The 14,134-nt window shown below is 48.9% G+C and overlaps 1 protein-coding gene across 1 annotated transcript in view; it reads right to left on the bottom strand.

Moving 5' to 3' along the window:
* The window catches only part of Trpv1 (transient receptor potential cation channel subfamily V member 1), a 44,999-nt gene that overhangs the window by 23,202 nt on the left and 7,663 nt on the right, over window positions 1–14,134 (bottom strand). Inside the window, exons 2-6 of the mRNA XM_015505990.2 lie at window positions 2,704–3,023; window positions 1,775–1,941; window positions 1,547–1,699; window positions 908–1,048; window positions 445–743 (exon numbers count right to left, since the gene is read on the bottom strand). Coding sequence (XP_015361476.1) covers window positions 445–743; window positions 908–1,048; window positions 1,547–1,699; window positions 1,775–1,941; window positions 2,704–2,990 — 1,047 coding nt within the window. The 5' untranslated portion in view covers window positions 2,991–3,023. The remainder of the gene's footprint in view (window positions 1–444; window positions 744–907; window positions 1,049–1,546; window positions 1,700–1,774; window positions 1,942–2,703; window positions 3,024–14,134) is intronic.

Here is a 14,134-nt window from a genome sequence, read left to right as displayed (position 1 = left end):
CCCTTTCCTCCAACTCCCAAGAGCCCCAACCCTTCCATCAGCCTTCTATGGCCTGGCATCATCTATATACCCCCATTGGATTTGGACTTGGCCTACCCGAAACCATCCCCTCAGGGCATTCCCTGTTACCATAAAACCATGCTTGCCATGGAAAAACACCAACAGCAACTTTTTCTTTCTCTCCCTAGTTTCCGCCACTTTTTCTTTCTCTCCCTAGTTTCCGCCAACCCTATCCCAGTTAGGCCCCAGCCCCACCCCGACCCCAGGGAAATGGAGATACTGAAGAGTTGGAAATCAGAAACGGCCATGTCTGCTTTGCTGGTTTTGCTCAGCAGCTCACAGTCTCTCTGACTTACTCTAATAGCCCCATGGGCACACACCATCCTCTCCCACACCACCCACACCTTGAGCTGTCCCCAACTCAGGATAAAGTTCCCTCCCTACCCCAATCTTCCCACTGCTGGCGGCCAGAGCCAACGGTGTGAGCCCCTTCTTGTTGATGAGTTCCTCCAACTTCAATGTAGGGTGGAGCTTGGCTCCCAGGATCAGGATCTCGTTGTACATGCTCGTCACAAACTTGGTGTTGTCGGCCGTATTGTCTGCTACCTCCACCAGGGCGTGTAGCACCGTGTTGCCAACTGAGTCCCTGGCGCTGATGTCGGCCGGCTGCCAGGAATTCTGCAGCAGGAACTTCACAATGGCCAACTGGTTGGTGCACGCAGCCAGGGAGAGGGGCAGCTCACCTGCAGCCAACACGGGGCTCATGGTGAGACTGGCGGTCCCTGAACCACAGGGCCTCCAACTCCCTCTGCCTCAGTCTCTGACTCTGCCTCTGCCTCTGCCTCTGTCTCAAACATCCCATTAGCAAAAGTGAAAAAGCCAAGTGTCTGCCATATGGCATTCCTACCAAAGTAAAAGCCAGGTCGCCCCTTGGTTTTCTTGAAGAAGTCCCCATTTGCAGCAGCCTGGACATCTGCTCCATTCTCCACCAGGAGGGTCACCAGTGCCATGTTCCGCCTCTCAATGGCAATGTGCAGTGCTGTCTGGCCTGTGGAGGATGCTCACAGTTGGCTTTGTGATCATAGTCCTGTGGGGGCTGGGACAGGTACACCCAGGAAAGGGCCCTGGGCAGGCAGCAGCTGCTACTGAAGGAACAGGACAGAAAGTATGTCAATGACCCCTCCCCACCCCAGAAGACCAAGCCAGGATCCTCAAAGGAGACCCAGGAAGGTCTTGAGACAGGATAGAGACTCCTGAGAACAAGAAGTACCAGATTGCAAGGTACAGTTGTCAAAACTGCCCAGGGGAAAGGAATGGTAGTAGAGAGGCCAAAGGTCATGACTTCCAGGGCCAGGGACCACCAAATCAGCAGGAGGGAGGCAGGGACCCCAGGGCCAAGGGAGGAAACTGCAGAAGATGAAAGCAGCCATCAGAACCAGGAGAAACCAACAGTAGCTGGTACAGGGAGTCAGGAGCTCAGGGGAATAAGAGCCCCCCTCTGGTTCCAGGTGGACTGATCCATGCCCAACTCTGCCACCCTCCTCACCCTTGTAGTAGCTGTCTGTGTAGCTGGCATTAACAAACTCCTTCAGGCTGTCTGTCTGCCGGGCAATGTCCAGGAGCAAAGAGATGGTGTCATTCTGCCCATTGTGCAAGTTGAGCATGGCTTTCAGCAAACAAGTCTTTCCTGTCTCGGGGTCTGAAAGACAGACTGAGAGTCAGAGCAGACTTGGGCAAAGGGCCCCTCCCAGGAAGCCAGCCCTCTGAGGTCCACCTTTGAACTCGCTGTCCGTGAGGCGCTTCCTGCTCTTCTGGAGGAAGGGCAGCAGGCTCTCCAGCTCCTGGCAGTTATTCTGAGCAACAGCATCAAATATACTCCTGCGATCGTAGAGCTTGAGGGGCTTCTCAGCACCAGCAGAGACAGAGTCCTGGGACAGCTGCCTGAGGACAGATAAGGCCTTCATCACATACCTTCATGTCTCCTTGGTCCAGGGGCATTTGTAGCTTGTCAGGAAAACATGACCAAACCCCAAGGCAAACCAAAAGGAAAATATATATATATATATATATATATATATATCCCAAAGTCACACCTCAGCTTAGGTGACCTTCCAGGATTCCAATGTAGCAGGGACCCTTGGTGTATGTGTCTCCCTTCTGTCCCCACACTGTAGGTGTCATTGATAAAGACTTCACCACTGCCACCTCCGCTAACACCCAGCTCATTTGCTTCTCTGCTGGGGCTCAGGGGGTAGTAACCTGGAGGGCTCTGGAGGCAGGGGTTTGCATGGCCCCTGCTAACTATAAAGGCATCCTACCACTGCCCAGAAATCAGCCAGCCTGTGAGTCCTCCCTGCCTTGCTCTGGAGAATACAGGAGGGCTGATGAGCTTCTCACTGGAGCTTTTTTGTCCTAAAATCTCCTGACCTTGAGTCAAGTGTCTAGGGCTGGTAAGCATTCCAGGCCTGAATTCCTAGCCATCAACGGACAACTAGGATCAGCATATACACCAACAACAGTAACCAGGAGTCCCAGGGGTCTTAAGAGTGCAGACTCTGGGGCAGACCACCTCCCAAAGCTCTTCAGCTTCCCAGATCTGTGGCCTTTAACCTAGAAGTGGGACCACTTGTCTTGTATCCATGATTGGGCCTGCTGCCCCTAGAGCTGGTTGGGACCCTGGCAGGGAGGGGACTCTAGACTTACCTGGCACAGGTGAGAGCATCCCCAGGCCTCTGGATGATGACAACTGAGCTGACTGTGATGGTTGGGCAGGAGGCCAGCTCACCTTCCTCATAAGAGCAATCCATAGGAGATGCTTCCTCCGAATCACCCTTCCCAAAGAGCCGAGTGCGGCTCTTGGTCGTGGAGAAAATGTGAGGCTTGGCTGGAGATTGCTTGGAGTTAGGGTCTCCATCAGGGGGGTCTGGGCAGGAATCCTCGTGGGGTGGGTCCTCAGACTCACCTGAGTCTACGTTAGCCCACTTCTTCATCCTTGCCAGATCCTCTGTGGATCAGTATGCAACCTGTGGACAGCCCCAGAGATGGGGTTTGTTTGCAGCTTGACTACACATCCTCAGCCCCTACCTGCTTTCCTTGTCAGGTTTCTTGTGAAGCAAGATATCCCAAAAGTTCAACCATTGCTTCCCCCAGCACCCCAGAACTAAAGATTTTGGGACTGTACTTCCCACCCCTGGACCCCAGGGTGAACAGCTCACAGGCTCAGGGCTTAGGGCAGAAGGATCTCTCCTCTGGGATTCTCTAGGCTCAGTTGGCTCATCCACAGAGTGAGGATGAGTACCACTGCCTGACTCCCTCCCCTGATCAGAACAAAAGCAGCCATCAAAGTGGTTGTTACCAACTACATTCAGGAAGGAGGTCGGTCATGAGGAAATCTCAGCCCCAAAGAGTCAAGTGGTCTGCATCCTGGAACAAGGTGACACCTACTCTCTGCATTAGGCATCCCTCCTACCTCAGGTGCCCAGGTGCCACATGCACCACCTGCCTCTGCCCTTCAGCCTGGCCGCCACAACCATTGACATAAGAAGGGGCTTGTCTACGTGTGTGCACGCACTTAAGCACAGGTTTTTTGTAATTTTGTGAAATTAGTGTATTTCAGGCATCCTTGCCTGCACTTTCAGACATGAAGTGATTTGGGGCTTGTGGGCCCTCCAGGCCTGAACCCCAGTAGATAAGCTGTCTGTTAGGGTCCACACATACAGCTGTAAGCAGGTGCTCATGCTCTTTTCTACCTCCTCCCTGCCTTCATTTCCCATGCTTCCTTCCCCCCAGCTGGGCATCCTACTCCCTGATATCCAGGCCACCCCATCCCAGGGGTCTTTGCTCCTATGGGGCCTCACTTGGGGTGCTCTTCCTTTCTTCTCCCCTCGCTCAAATCCTATCATCTCTTAGACAGCCTCTCCCCTTGAGATATGGTACTGATACAGCCTGCACAAGACCTCCTAATCCCTGCATGGGTCATGCCCCTCCCGACTCCAGAGGGCCTGGTTCATTGTCCATTCATGCTCATAACTTTAGCCCAGTTCAGCACGTGGTCCACAAATTCTATCTGTCACTGCTTTACTTCTCCTGAACCCTGCAAACTTCTCCTGGGCAGAGACCTTGCCTGATCTGTCCTGTTATGAAAAGGCTGTTCTGGTCTCTGTGGGAGAATTGAGAACAATTAGACACAGAGCCTCTTTATTTTTATTTCTGCAGTGAGTTGGGGAGATCAATATTCCAGCCATGTCTGGGAAATAGCCACTGAAGGACTAAGAGGCAGCTCAAGTCCTGCATTTTCAAGTGAAAGTTCAACAGTGAAAACTCAGAGCATGTGGCCAGACCATGGCAATAAATCAGCTATGATCTGATGCCCAGATCATGTTAAACAAAGTGAGCCCGCCTCATTGCTCTGCAGCTTGTAAACAGAGCAGACAGCTGAAGACAGACAGTCCACTCTCCTTCCCCTGTGGTCTGCTCTCAGGAGGACCTGAGTCTGTCCCTAACTCACCCATGAGATAGAACCCTGTAGCAGGGAGTGTTCCCTGCCACAGAAAGCCCCCTTACAGCCACTCCCCCACCTGTTCATCCCATCATTCAACCCATCTGCTGAGCCTCCTAGGGGCCCAGCTCTGTGCTGGTGGGTCTAAAAAGAATCATGTCCCATGGGAGAGAGAAACCAGAGTCTGCCTGGGACAGGAAGGATGGAGGTGCTGAAGGAGGCTTTGAGGAAGAAAGACAGACAAGGTGGGCCTGGAAGGAAAGCAGACTGAACAGAGGCTGGGGAGATGGCAGAATCTCAGAGCAGCTGAAGAGCAAGTCAGAGGGACTATAGGGCAGGCTGTGGGTTAGAACCTGGTGGCTGGAGGTCTCGAAGGCCAAGAAAGAGAATGTGGACACGATTGTGTGGATGACAGGAAGCCACCAGTAGCTTCAAAAGCATGGAGACCTGTGCTTTCAGAAGATAACTTTCTGTCAAGGACCATCCATAGTATAGGAAGCCTGTAGTCATTTAAAAGGCACAGGAGACTGAGAGTGTAGCTTCGTGGTAAAGCATAGTCTTAGCATGAGCAAGGACATAGGTTCAATACCCAGCACTAAATAATAATAATAATATATTAATAAAAATATAAATAAATGCAAATAAAAGGCATAGGAGGAGAATGGGAATAGGAATAGCCAGCATGTTTGAGCATCCTCCATGCACAAGGCAAATAGCCCTTCTATGCCCTTTACCTGCATACACTCAATTCTCCCAAGAGCTCTCAGATTTATATTTCACAGATGTGGAAGCTGAGGCCCAGAAAGGTTATGTTACTTTCCTGAGGTCACACAGATAGAAAGAGGTGGAACCTGGATCTGATCCCAGCTGGCCTGACTCTAGAGCATCGCCAGTACTCAACCACCTCTCTGAAAGGCTTGGCGTTCTTTCTCGAACATTAAACTCAGCCCCAGACCCCACACCAGAAGCTCGGGGCTGATCAGACCAGGAACTCCCACCCCTGGGGCCAGGTACAAGCCCTAAACTTGAAGTACTCTCCCACTCAGACAAGCGTCCTAAGAAGCTCAAAACCCAAAATGCAAATAAGACCCAGGTCACATCCCATGCTAGGCTCTCCCTGGACTGTCCATGGTCTCCTCTTGGGTAAGGCTGGCTGCAAAAGAATAAACTAATCCCTGCCTAGCAGCACCTATTAGCAGGAGTCTCCATGAATCTTTCAGTGATGTTGTTGGTTAGGGGCTTTGTCTCTCCCTCTGACTTGTCCCAATTTAACCAAACCTAGTAAATAGGAAGCAGCCCATGAGGTACTGCCCTTCAGTCCATCATTTGTGATTATTCACAAACCATTCAATTGCTACTTGAAGCAAGATAAGCACCAAATAAGCACCAAATAAGCACCACACACACTCTATACATAATTTCCTACTGGAATCAAGCTTCTCCCAGGAATGAAAAGGAGCCACTTGCTATAGGGTGGACGGAGGAACAGGGACAGGATAGTCTCACTGCCTGGCCTGGGTGTGCCCTGCACATGAGTCCCACAGCAATGCACTTGTCACATCAGAACACTTGACAGTGATCACGGGGGGGTTCCAACTGTGTTGTCTGTGGACACACATTGGTCTTCTAATGGAAGTGGGGATTCTGGTTTATGCCAGATTCACAAATTCATCAAGATGCACTAAAAGATGGCCCTGAAAACCAACCCTCCCAACCAAGACCTGGTTTGACCTCTGGGTCTCCCTCACCTCCAGAGCCAGACAGGACACTGCCCCTCACCTGGGAGAAGACTCCCTTCCTCCATCCCCAACACAGGCAAGGCGTCTGAGCAGAGTTCTCCCACTTGTCTCTCTGCCCAAGTAATCCATCCATTGGGAGCACCTCCCTCCTACCACCTGTGACATTCTGAGAAGCTGGGACAACGCTGGTCTAGGACCCAGCACTGTCATCCTCACCCCCTCTTCTGAACTCAGCATCTCCCCAGGAGGGATGGAGAAGTGAAGGCTCCCTAAACCAGGAATGAAAAACAGAGGGGCTCTGTCAAGAACAAAGAGACAAGAGCCAAGACAAGACCCCAGCCAGACCTGCACCCCTCCGGCGCACAGAGAGGGCAATGCCCCGCAAACCTCCAGCCACAAACCTCCAGCCTCAGCAGCAGCTGCAGCCTCCTCACCCAACACAGAACAAAATATAACATTGATAACAACAGCGCTATCACTTACCCGGTGCTTACGATTAGCCAAGCTGAGTGCACAGTAATTTTACTTCAGCCTCACCGTGACCCCTGAGGATGCAAAAGAATAAACTAATCCCTGCCTAGCAGCACCTATTAGCAAGAGTCTCCATGAATCACTGCTATTATCCCCATTTTTTAGATGGAGTAAATGAGGCACTGAGAGTCTGGTTTAATTGCCCGTTGTCACACAACTGGCAAATGGCAGGGCCCAGCTTGGCCATTCTAAAAGCTAACATCTGCACTGACCATCAAATAACAAAAGAGACTTACCAGCTAGACTCAGGCACACTGCAGAACCGGTGGGTGCCAGGGAGCTCAGTGACAATTGCTACTTGAAGCAAGAGTTGGGCTGGTGTGAGGGTCCTTGGCTCCTCCCTGCCTCTGTGAGGGTCCTTTGGCCCCTCCCCAGGACGTACTGCAGGGGTGGGCCGTGGGCACACTCTGGCACTCAAGGAAACATTTCCAGCAATGGCAGCAGCTGCTGTTGCCACAGCTCTGATTCCCAGAGGATCCCAAAGCTTTTCCCATCATTTTTGCCCTTTTTCAGAAACCACTTAGCTATTGCCCCTCCTCCAGCCATGCCAGGGCCACAGCGCACTTAGCTGCCTGCAGAACTAGCCCTACAGCTGTGACCTCAGCTCTCAGGGAAGGAGAACACTGCTCCACCTCCCAAACCCACCTTTCCTGCATATAGTGGTCAGGGAAGCAGCTCCCCAAACGTACCATCATAACCAGTGGAGTAAAACCCAGCAACCTGAGTCTGCCCTGTTTTTAAAATGAAGAAGGAAGTGGCGACTGGGGAGGCTAAGGTAGAAGGATAACAAGTATGAGGTCAGTTTCAGCAACTTAGAGAGACCCTATCTCAAAATAAAATAAAAAGGGGTAGAGTTGTGGCTCAGTGGCAAAGTGTACCTGGACTCAATCCACAGTATCACACACACACACACACACACACACACACAAAAAAAAAAGAATAAAGAAAAAGGAATGGAGCCATCATGTTACCCATCACACAGCCCTGGCCTGGCATTTAGGGACCTGTCTTGAGATGCTGTGAAAACTTGACCCAGTCTCTGTTTCCCTTAGGTCTCTCACTTCCTGTGTACCTAAACCTAGGGTGGAGACTGGGGTTCGGGAGGCGTCTAGGTCTGACAGGTCCCAGCTTTTCTCAACTGGGGTTATTCAATGAACCCCAGAACACAGAAAACTATGACAGCCTGTTTTTTCACTTCCACTAGTACCATCTTAGATGCACAGAGGACACGTTCATGCATCACCTACAGTGAATTAAGAGAACAATTGGATGATTCTCTCCCAGAATCTGGCTGAGAAAAGCTGCAAAGACTTTCTGGATGTGCATACTGGCCACAGACCAAAATGCCCTGCTAAGGTCACTCTAGCAGCTGCCCTCAGGAACCTGATAGGACTCCATGGTCAGACATAACCTGACATGAGCAACCACATGCCTGTTGCAGCCCTACCTGGAGAAGCTCGAGAGCTCTGACCCCTGAGTCAAGGCATTAAAGTACACTCGCCCCCAAGGGCTCTACAGGACAGTTTACCAAGTGCTTTCCCAAACCTGCTCTCCCAGGCCATAGAACAACCCCGGACAATTAGAGGACAGAGGCTGTCATAACTAGTTTACAAGTGAGAAATCCGTGACACAAGCAATGAGACAATTTTCCTGGCCACACTGCTGGCCTGGGTGTGAAATCCAGGCCCGTGCCACCCTGCAAGGCTCCACACCTTGCTTAGACATCTTTTCCTGTTATATGTGTCATTTCAGTTTCAATCCATATGATCCCCATAGGTAGTAACATACATATAACCTAAAACTATATCAACCATTTTTAAGTATAAAGATGTGTGGCATTAAACACATATAGCACCCTCCATCTCCAGAACCTTTTTCATTTTCCTAAACTGAATTTCTGAACCCATTAAACAACAGTTACCCATTGTCCCTTCCTCTAGCCCCTGACAACCTCCTTCCTACTTTCTGTCTTCATGAATTTATCTATTATCCTTCTACAAATCCCACAATATTTGTCTTTTTATAACTAGCTTTCTTCAATTAGCAGACTTCATCCATGTTTTAGCATATATCAAATTTTTCTTCCCTTTTAAGGCTGAATAATAGTTCATTCCATACCAGTTTGTATATCCATTCATTGGTTGATGGACACTTCGGTTACATCCACCTGTTGGCTATTATGAATATGGCTAATATGAACATGGGTGCACAAATATTGGTTCCTATCCCTACTTTTGACCCTTGTGGGCACACTGCATGCCCAGAAGTGGAATCTGTAGTACAAAAAAAAAAGACTCTCCAGCAGTGACCCCTCAACTCACGGGTCCTCAGGATCCTTTTCCTTATAACCATATGAATCAGAGCAATATCCAAGGAAAGAGAAGTTGACACTTCTCCTCCAGAATCATCCCCTTAGCATCCAATGTGACTTCAGCCTCCACTGAAGACAGCACCCATGGCCCAACATGCACCCTCTGTTAACAGAGCCTTCAGATTCTAGCATATCTCCCAGAGTCTAAGGGCCCTGTGCACACTCCCAGGCCTGCAAGAGACATCCTGGCCCTCCTCCTCCCCTGACTGCTTCTACTCTGTTTCCATGGACACCCTTCCCCATCATGATCTTCCTTTACACAAGGAGCCACCAGAACCAAGTCCTTCCCCTTATCTCCTCCCAGTTCACATGCCCTCCCTAGAAACCTTCCCTCCTCCCCAGGACCCATCTGACCTGCAACTCTTTCATCCAGGTGTCCAGCCCAGCTCTCTCCCTGAGCTCTCTCCTTGCCTTGTTGAATCTGCAGGTGAGGACCACAATCCCATTCCCTCAAGATGGACTCTTCCTCCATCCACGTTCAACTCCTTCTGAGCATCCTCCCTGCCTATAAAGGAATCAGCTTTCTTCTGGTCACCAAATCTGGTGTTCTTTATCACCTTCAACCTCTCTTCTCTGTCTAGGCTGTGTTTATGTGGCTCACATCCATGTCTAATTCTACGAAAATGGTGGCAAATATTTATTTGCATGTATACAATATGCCATATTGGGATAAGCACTTTATATACACTATCTCACTGGACACTCATAAAAGGTTTTGTCCTCGTTTTATAAATATGAAAATGAAACACTGGCAGGCCCCATGACTTGCCCAAGGACAGTAGTGGCTATACTTGTGTCCTCAGGAGCTTCCTAATGCTTGAATAGAGATTTCACCTCTCTGCTTTTTGTGACATGCTGTTCAGAATCTTAAATAGCTGCAAGGCAAGAGAAGGTTTTCGTGCCACCAGCCTTCTCTGGACCTAGCACTGAGCCTTGCCTTAAGCAGAAGGCAGGAATTATTTATTGGTATGGCTTTATCTGAACAACACCTGCACTGAGTGGTTTCATTAGACTTCACAATACAGTTAGCATCTTAGCAATCAATGTGGTTTTGGGAGGTCATAATTTGAAACTTGGTGTTCTTGGACCTATATAACAATGCACCCTTAGAAATAGATCATGTTTTAATGATAACTTCTTGGAGGAGGCTGCTTCTCTAAGCTCAGGATTGATGGTGACAAGGGGCAACACCACAAAGCAACTAGAGGACACACCAGCAGATGGTTGGCCAGATCAGGTATGACAGATGCTGAAAGCCACTGATGACTACCATCCTCTTTTAGTGCTACCACCATGGGGTACATTGACCTACGCTGAGCTACTGACCCCGGTCATAGAAGCCAAATTTCTTTTCTTTAATCCATCTGGGTTCCTCTCAGATTTGTGGTCAGACTTTCTGACACTGTTAGAAACTAGCAAATTCCCATGTGCTGAAAAAGACTGATTATCACCAAATTGGCAACCTTCAGCCTGACATCTCCAAGAGGAGCCAGGTAGAACCAAGTGGTTTCAGTCCCAGGCCCAGGCAGTAGTTAAGACACCTTGGCAGGCGCCTCTATCTAACTGCCCAAGGACAGTGACAATTCTACTCAGCTTGTCTTGAACTTGCTGAATCCTGTATTGGGATTTAATTTTCCTGACTTTTCTTTTTTGCTTCCCAGATTTTAAACAACTTCAGGAGTCCTAGATCCAGATGGCAAACAGCAAATCTGGAAGAAAATTACTTTCCTTCTGCATTTGGTCTGTGTGTTATCACTGTGTGCCTATAGCATGTGTGAGGCCCTGGGTTCAATCCCTGATGCCAAAAAAAAAAAATGTTTAAAGACCAAGTCAAGTGGAAAGCAGGGATCTGTGAGTTAGCATCCTCCAAAAGTAGATGGAGCTGGCCATCTGAGCTGGAGGGGATCAGGCACCTGCTCAGTACTGAAGACAGGAGCATTATAGAGCTGAGTCCCAGTGCAGGGACCAGAAATGAGAGGTAGAGGGCAGCTGGAGGGTCGGGGAATGGACTGAGATTGAAGAAGCCCAGCTGTGTAGGATGCCAGCTATATAAACTTGGGGTGAACCTGGCTGGTAGCCCCACTTCTGGGGCTACTTCTTCATACAAAAATGGGCAGAAGTAGCTGCCCTGCCTGGTTTGTGGGGATTTCTGGGGTTTAATAAGGATACTGAGTTTGAATGGGCTCTGGGAGCTAGTAGAGCACAAGGCAGGCAGGAGAGGTTATTCTCAGAACTACGTCTGCCGACTGCTGAGCTATATCCGGCCATTAGCTTGAGGTTGTGACTAATTGTTTTTAAATGAAAAAAAAAAAACAAGATTTGTTTAATGTTTCATGAGTCAGGCAAGCAAGCATCTCTATAATGAGAATATCTCACCATCAAAGATGGTCTGGCCATCTACCCATGACTGAGACAAGAGGTCAGATGGGACTCTCTTTCCTGAGGGCCCTCCATGTGCTTTGGAATCCCACAGCAGTACAATAGGGTGAATAAGATGGTCTCTTCTCTCAAGGAGCCCACAATGGGTGAGCAGAGAAGACCTGCACAGACTGGCTGACACCAGGCAAGGCAGGGCACTCAGTAGTTGGCACAAGCCAGGGGCCTGGTGCCAACAGTGAGCATTGACCAAGGTTCTGGATTCCAGTTGTAATCCAATGACAGATGTACCACCAGGAAGACAGTGTGCAGTAGGCAGATGACATTTGGGCATGGCTGTGGACAAGGTATAGAATTTTGCCTTGCAAGGAGGACATTCTAAACATCAACTTAAGTTAAGGTACAGGAGGACAGGGTAGAGAACACCCAATAGGGACTCTGCCCTAAAGGAGCTTTCAGTCCACTTAAAAAAAAAAAAAAAAAACATGAAAGCCACATAAACATGAAGTGGATACATTCAAAAGGGTATGTGTCATTCAAAGGGTGTGTGTCAGGGGAAAGGGGAACAAGCTAAATGGGCTGGAGTTCCACACCTCTGCTCTGTACTGGGCCAGGCTGCCCTTCTCTCTCCAGGCCATTTTATAGCCTCCTCTACTCGGCTTCTGCCTCCTCTAACACCTACCCTCCAATCCAGCACCCACACGATCAGTTACATTCCTAAAGACCTCCAAAGTCTGTTGATTTCAGGACAGTTTCAAAGCCCTCAACCTGACATCCAAGACCTCCTCAAAGTCTGGTCCACACTTCTAACCACAACTCCAATGACATTCTTTCATTTGCCCTATGAAAAATTTACTCCAGATGATATCACACCCTGGTCACGTAAACCCTTTAATATAAACACATTCAACTAGCCTGACCCTTCTGTCTAAAATGCCAAAGACAGTGGGCTCTAGAGTTTGACTCCTGGGGTCTCAGATAAGTTACTTTTAACTCTGTGTGTCAGTCTCTCCCTTTGAGAAATGGGGATGATAGTACCCACCCTCAGGGATTCTTATAAAGATTAAATTAATTCAAATAAGTGGAGTTTAGATCAGTTCCAAGTACACAATAGCTACTTAAAAAAAAAAAAAAGGTTAACTGCTATTGGTGTAAATAAATTGAAACTTTTCAAGTTCTAGTTGTGTATCACCTGCATGGAGGATGAATTGCTCCTCCTTCTGGGCATTTGGGTCATTGACACAATGTTTCATCCCCTTGTAATAGAAATTCAACAACATACCTGCTTACTGGACAGAACACACAGCCCCCACTGGGTGCTCCATAAATGAGAGCACCTCAGAGCCCACTAGACTAGTCTGGTCTGTGTTGGGAGTAGTAGAGACTTCTTGGTCTTACTGTGGCTGTAGCAGTCAGGATGAACTAAGGTGCACTATTGTAACAAACATCTCCCAAAGTTCAGTGATTATTTAAAAGGATTATTTCTCACTCATACTATGTTCCCCTCATTGGTTGGTAAGGACCTGACACCACGTTGTCCTCATTCAGGGACCCAGCATGACAAAGCCTGCAGTCTCTGGAACACTGCCAGTCATTTGTGACAAAGAGAAGAGAGTGTGACAAGTAACACATTGGCTCCTAAAGACTTCTGCCCAGAAGTAACACCCCTCTGTTCCCATTTCACCACCCAAGCAAATAGGAAAGTACAACTCTACCAAGAGCCCTTAATACCAGGATAGTGAGGAGGGCACAGTGATGCACACCTGTAATCCCAGTGACTCGGGAGGCTGAGGCAAAATGATTGCAAATTTGAGGCCAGGCTGGGTAACATAGTGAGACCCTGTCTCAAAATTAAAAAAATAAAAATAAAAAGGGCTAGGAATGTAGCTCAGTGGTAGAGCACCCTTGAGTTCAATCCCCAGTATAGGGGAAAAAAAACACAAGGATATTGGCATGCAGCCCTAATCCTGAACAGTAGCCTCATTCATTACTTGAGGAGCAATGAAGAACAAGCTGGTTTCAAAAGCCTACTGCCACCTTCTGGGAATAGGGCAAAATCAGTAAGTGACTTTGGCTGGAGAAACAAAGCCCTGGCTTCTGTGCTCTATCCCTCTCCCCCACAGAGGACCCAGGCCACATGCAGTTGAAGGAGCAATAGGACTTTTGGTTGACAAGCCTCAGCCTTCAGGGGTAGACTGGACATGTGGTCTGGAAAAGGGAAAGAGAGTTCTATTGCCCCACTGGTCACAGAGTGGGCTGTCTGGGCTTACAAAGCACCCATCTAGTGCCTAATCTTATATGCTCCATCCATAGTAGCCTGAGCATACAAGACAGGCTGCCTCCCTGAGGTATGAGGACCTGATTCCTTGGACAAACGTCCCTCAGCTTCACCTTCTCTCTCATAAGGCCCTCGATGGGAGACCGGGTCTCACTCATCTGACCGAGAAACATGATCCAACTTGTGTAAGAGATCTGCACCCACCTGTCCTGGTAGAAGCCTGGGAGGCAAGGCTGGGGCAAGGCTGTCTAGAGGACAACCTAGAGAGGATACCCAGAGCTTTGTCATCCTCCTGAACCAATCTTTGTGGACATGCTGTAACATACACTCTTTCCAAAGCA

Source organism: Marmota marmota, unplaced genomic scaffold, assembly GCF_001458135.2.
Source record: "Marmota marmota marmota unplaced genomic scaffold, marMar, whole genome shotgun sequence".
NCBI classification, from domain to species: Eukaryota; Metazoa; Chordata; class Mammalia; order Rodentia; family Sciuridae; genus Marmota; species Marmota marmota.
The sequence above is the reverse complement of the archived record's forward strand: the minus strand, read 5'-3'. Positions and strand labels throughout refer to the sequence as shown.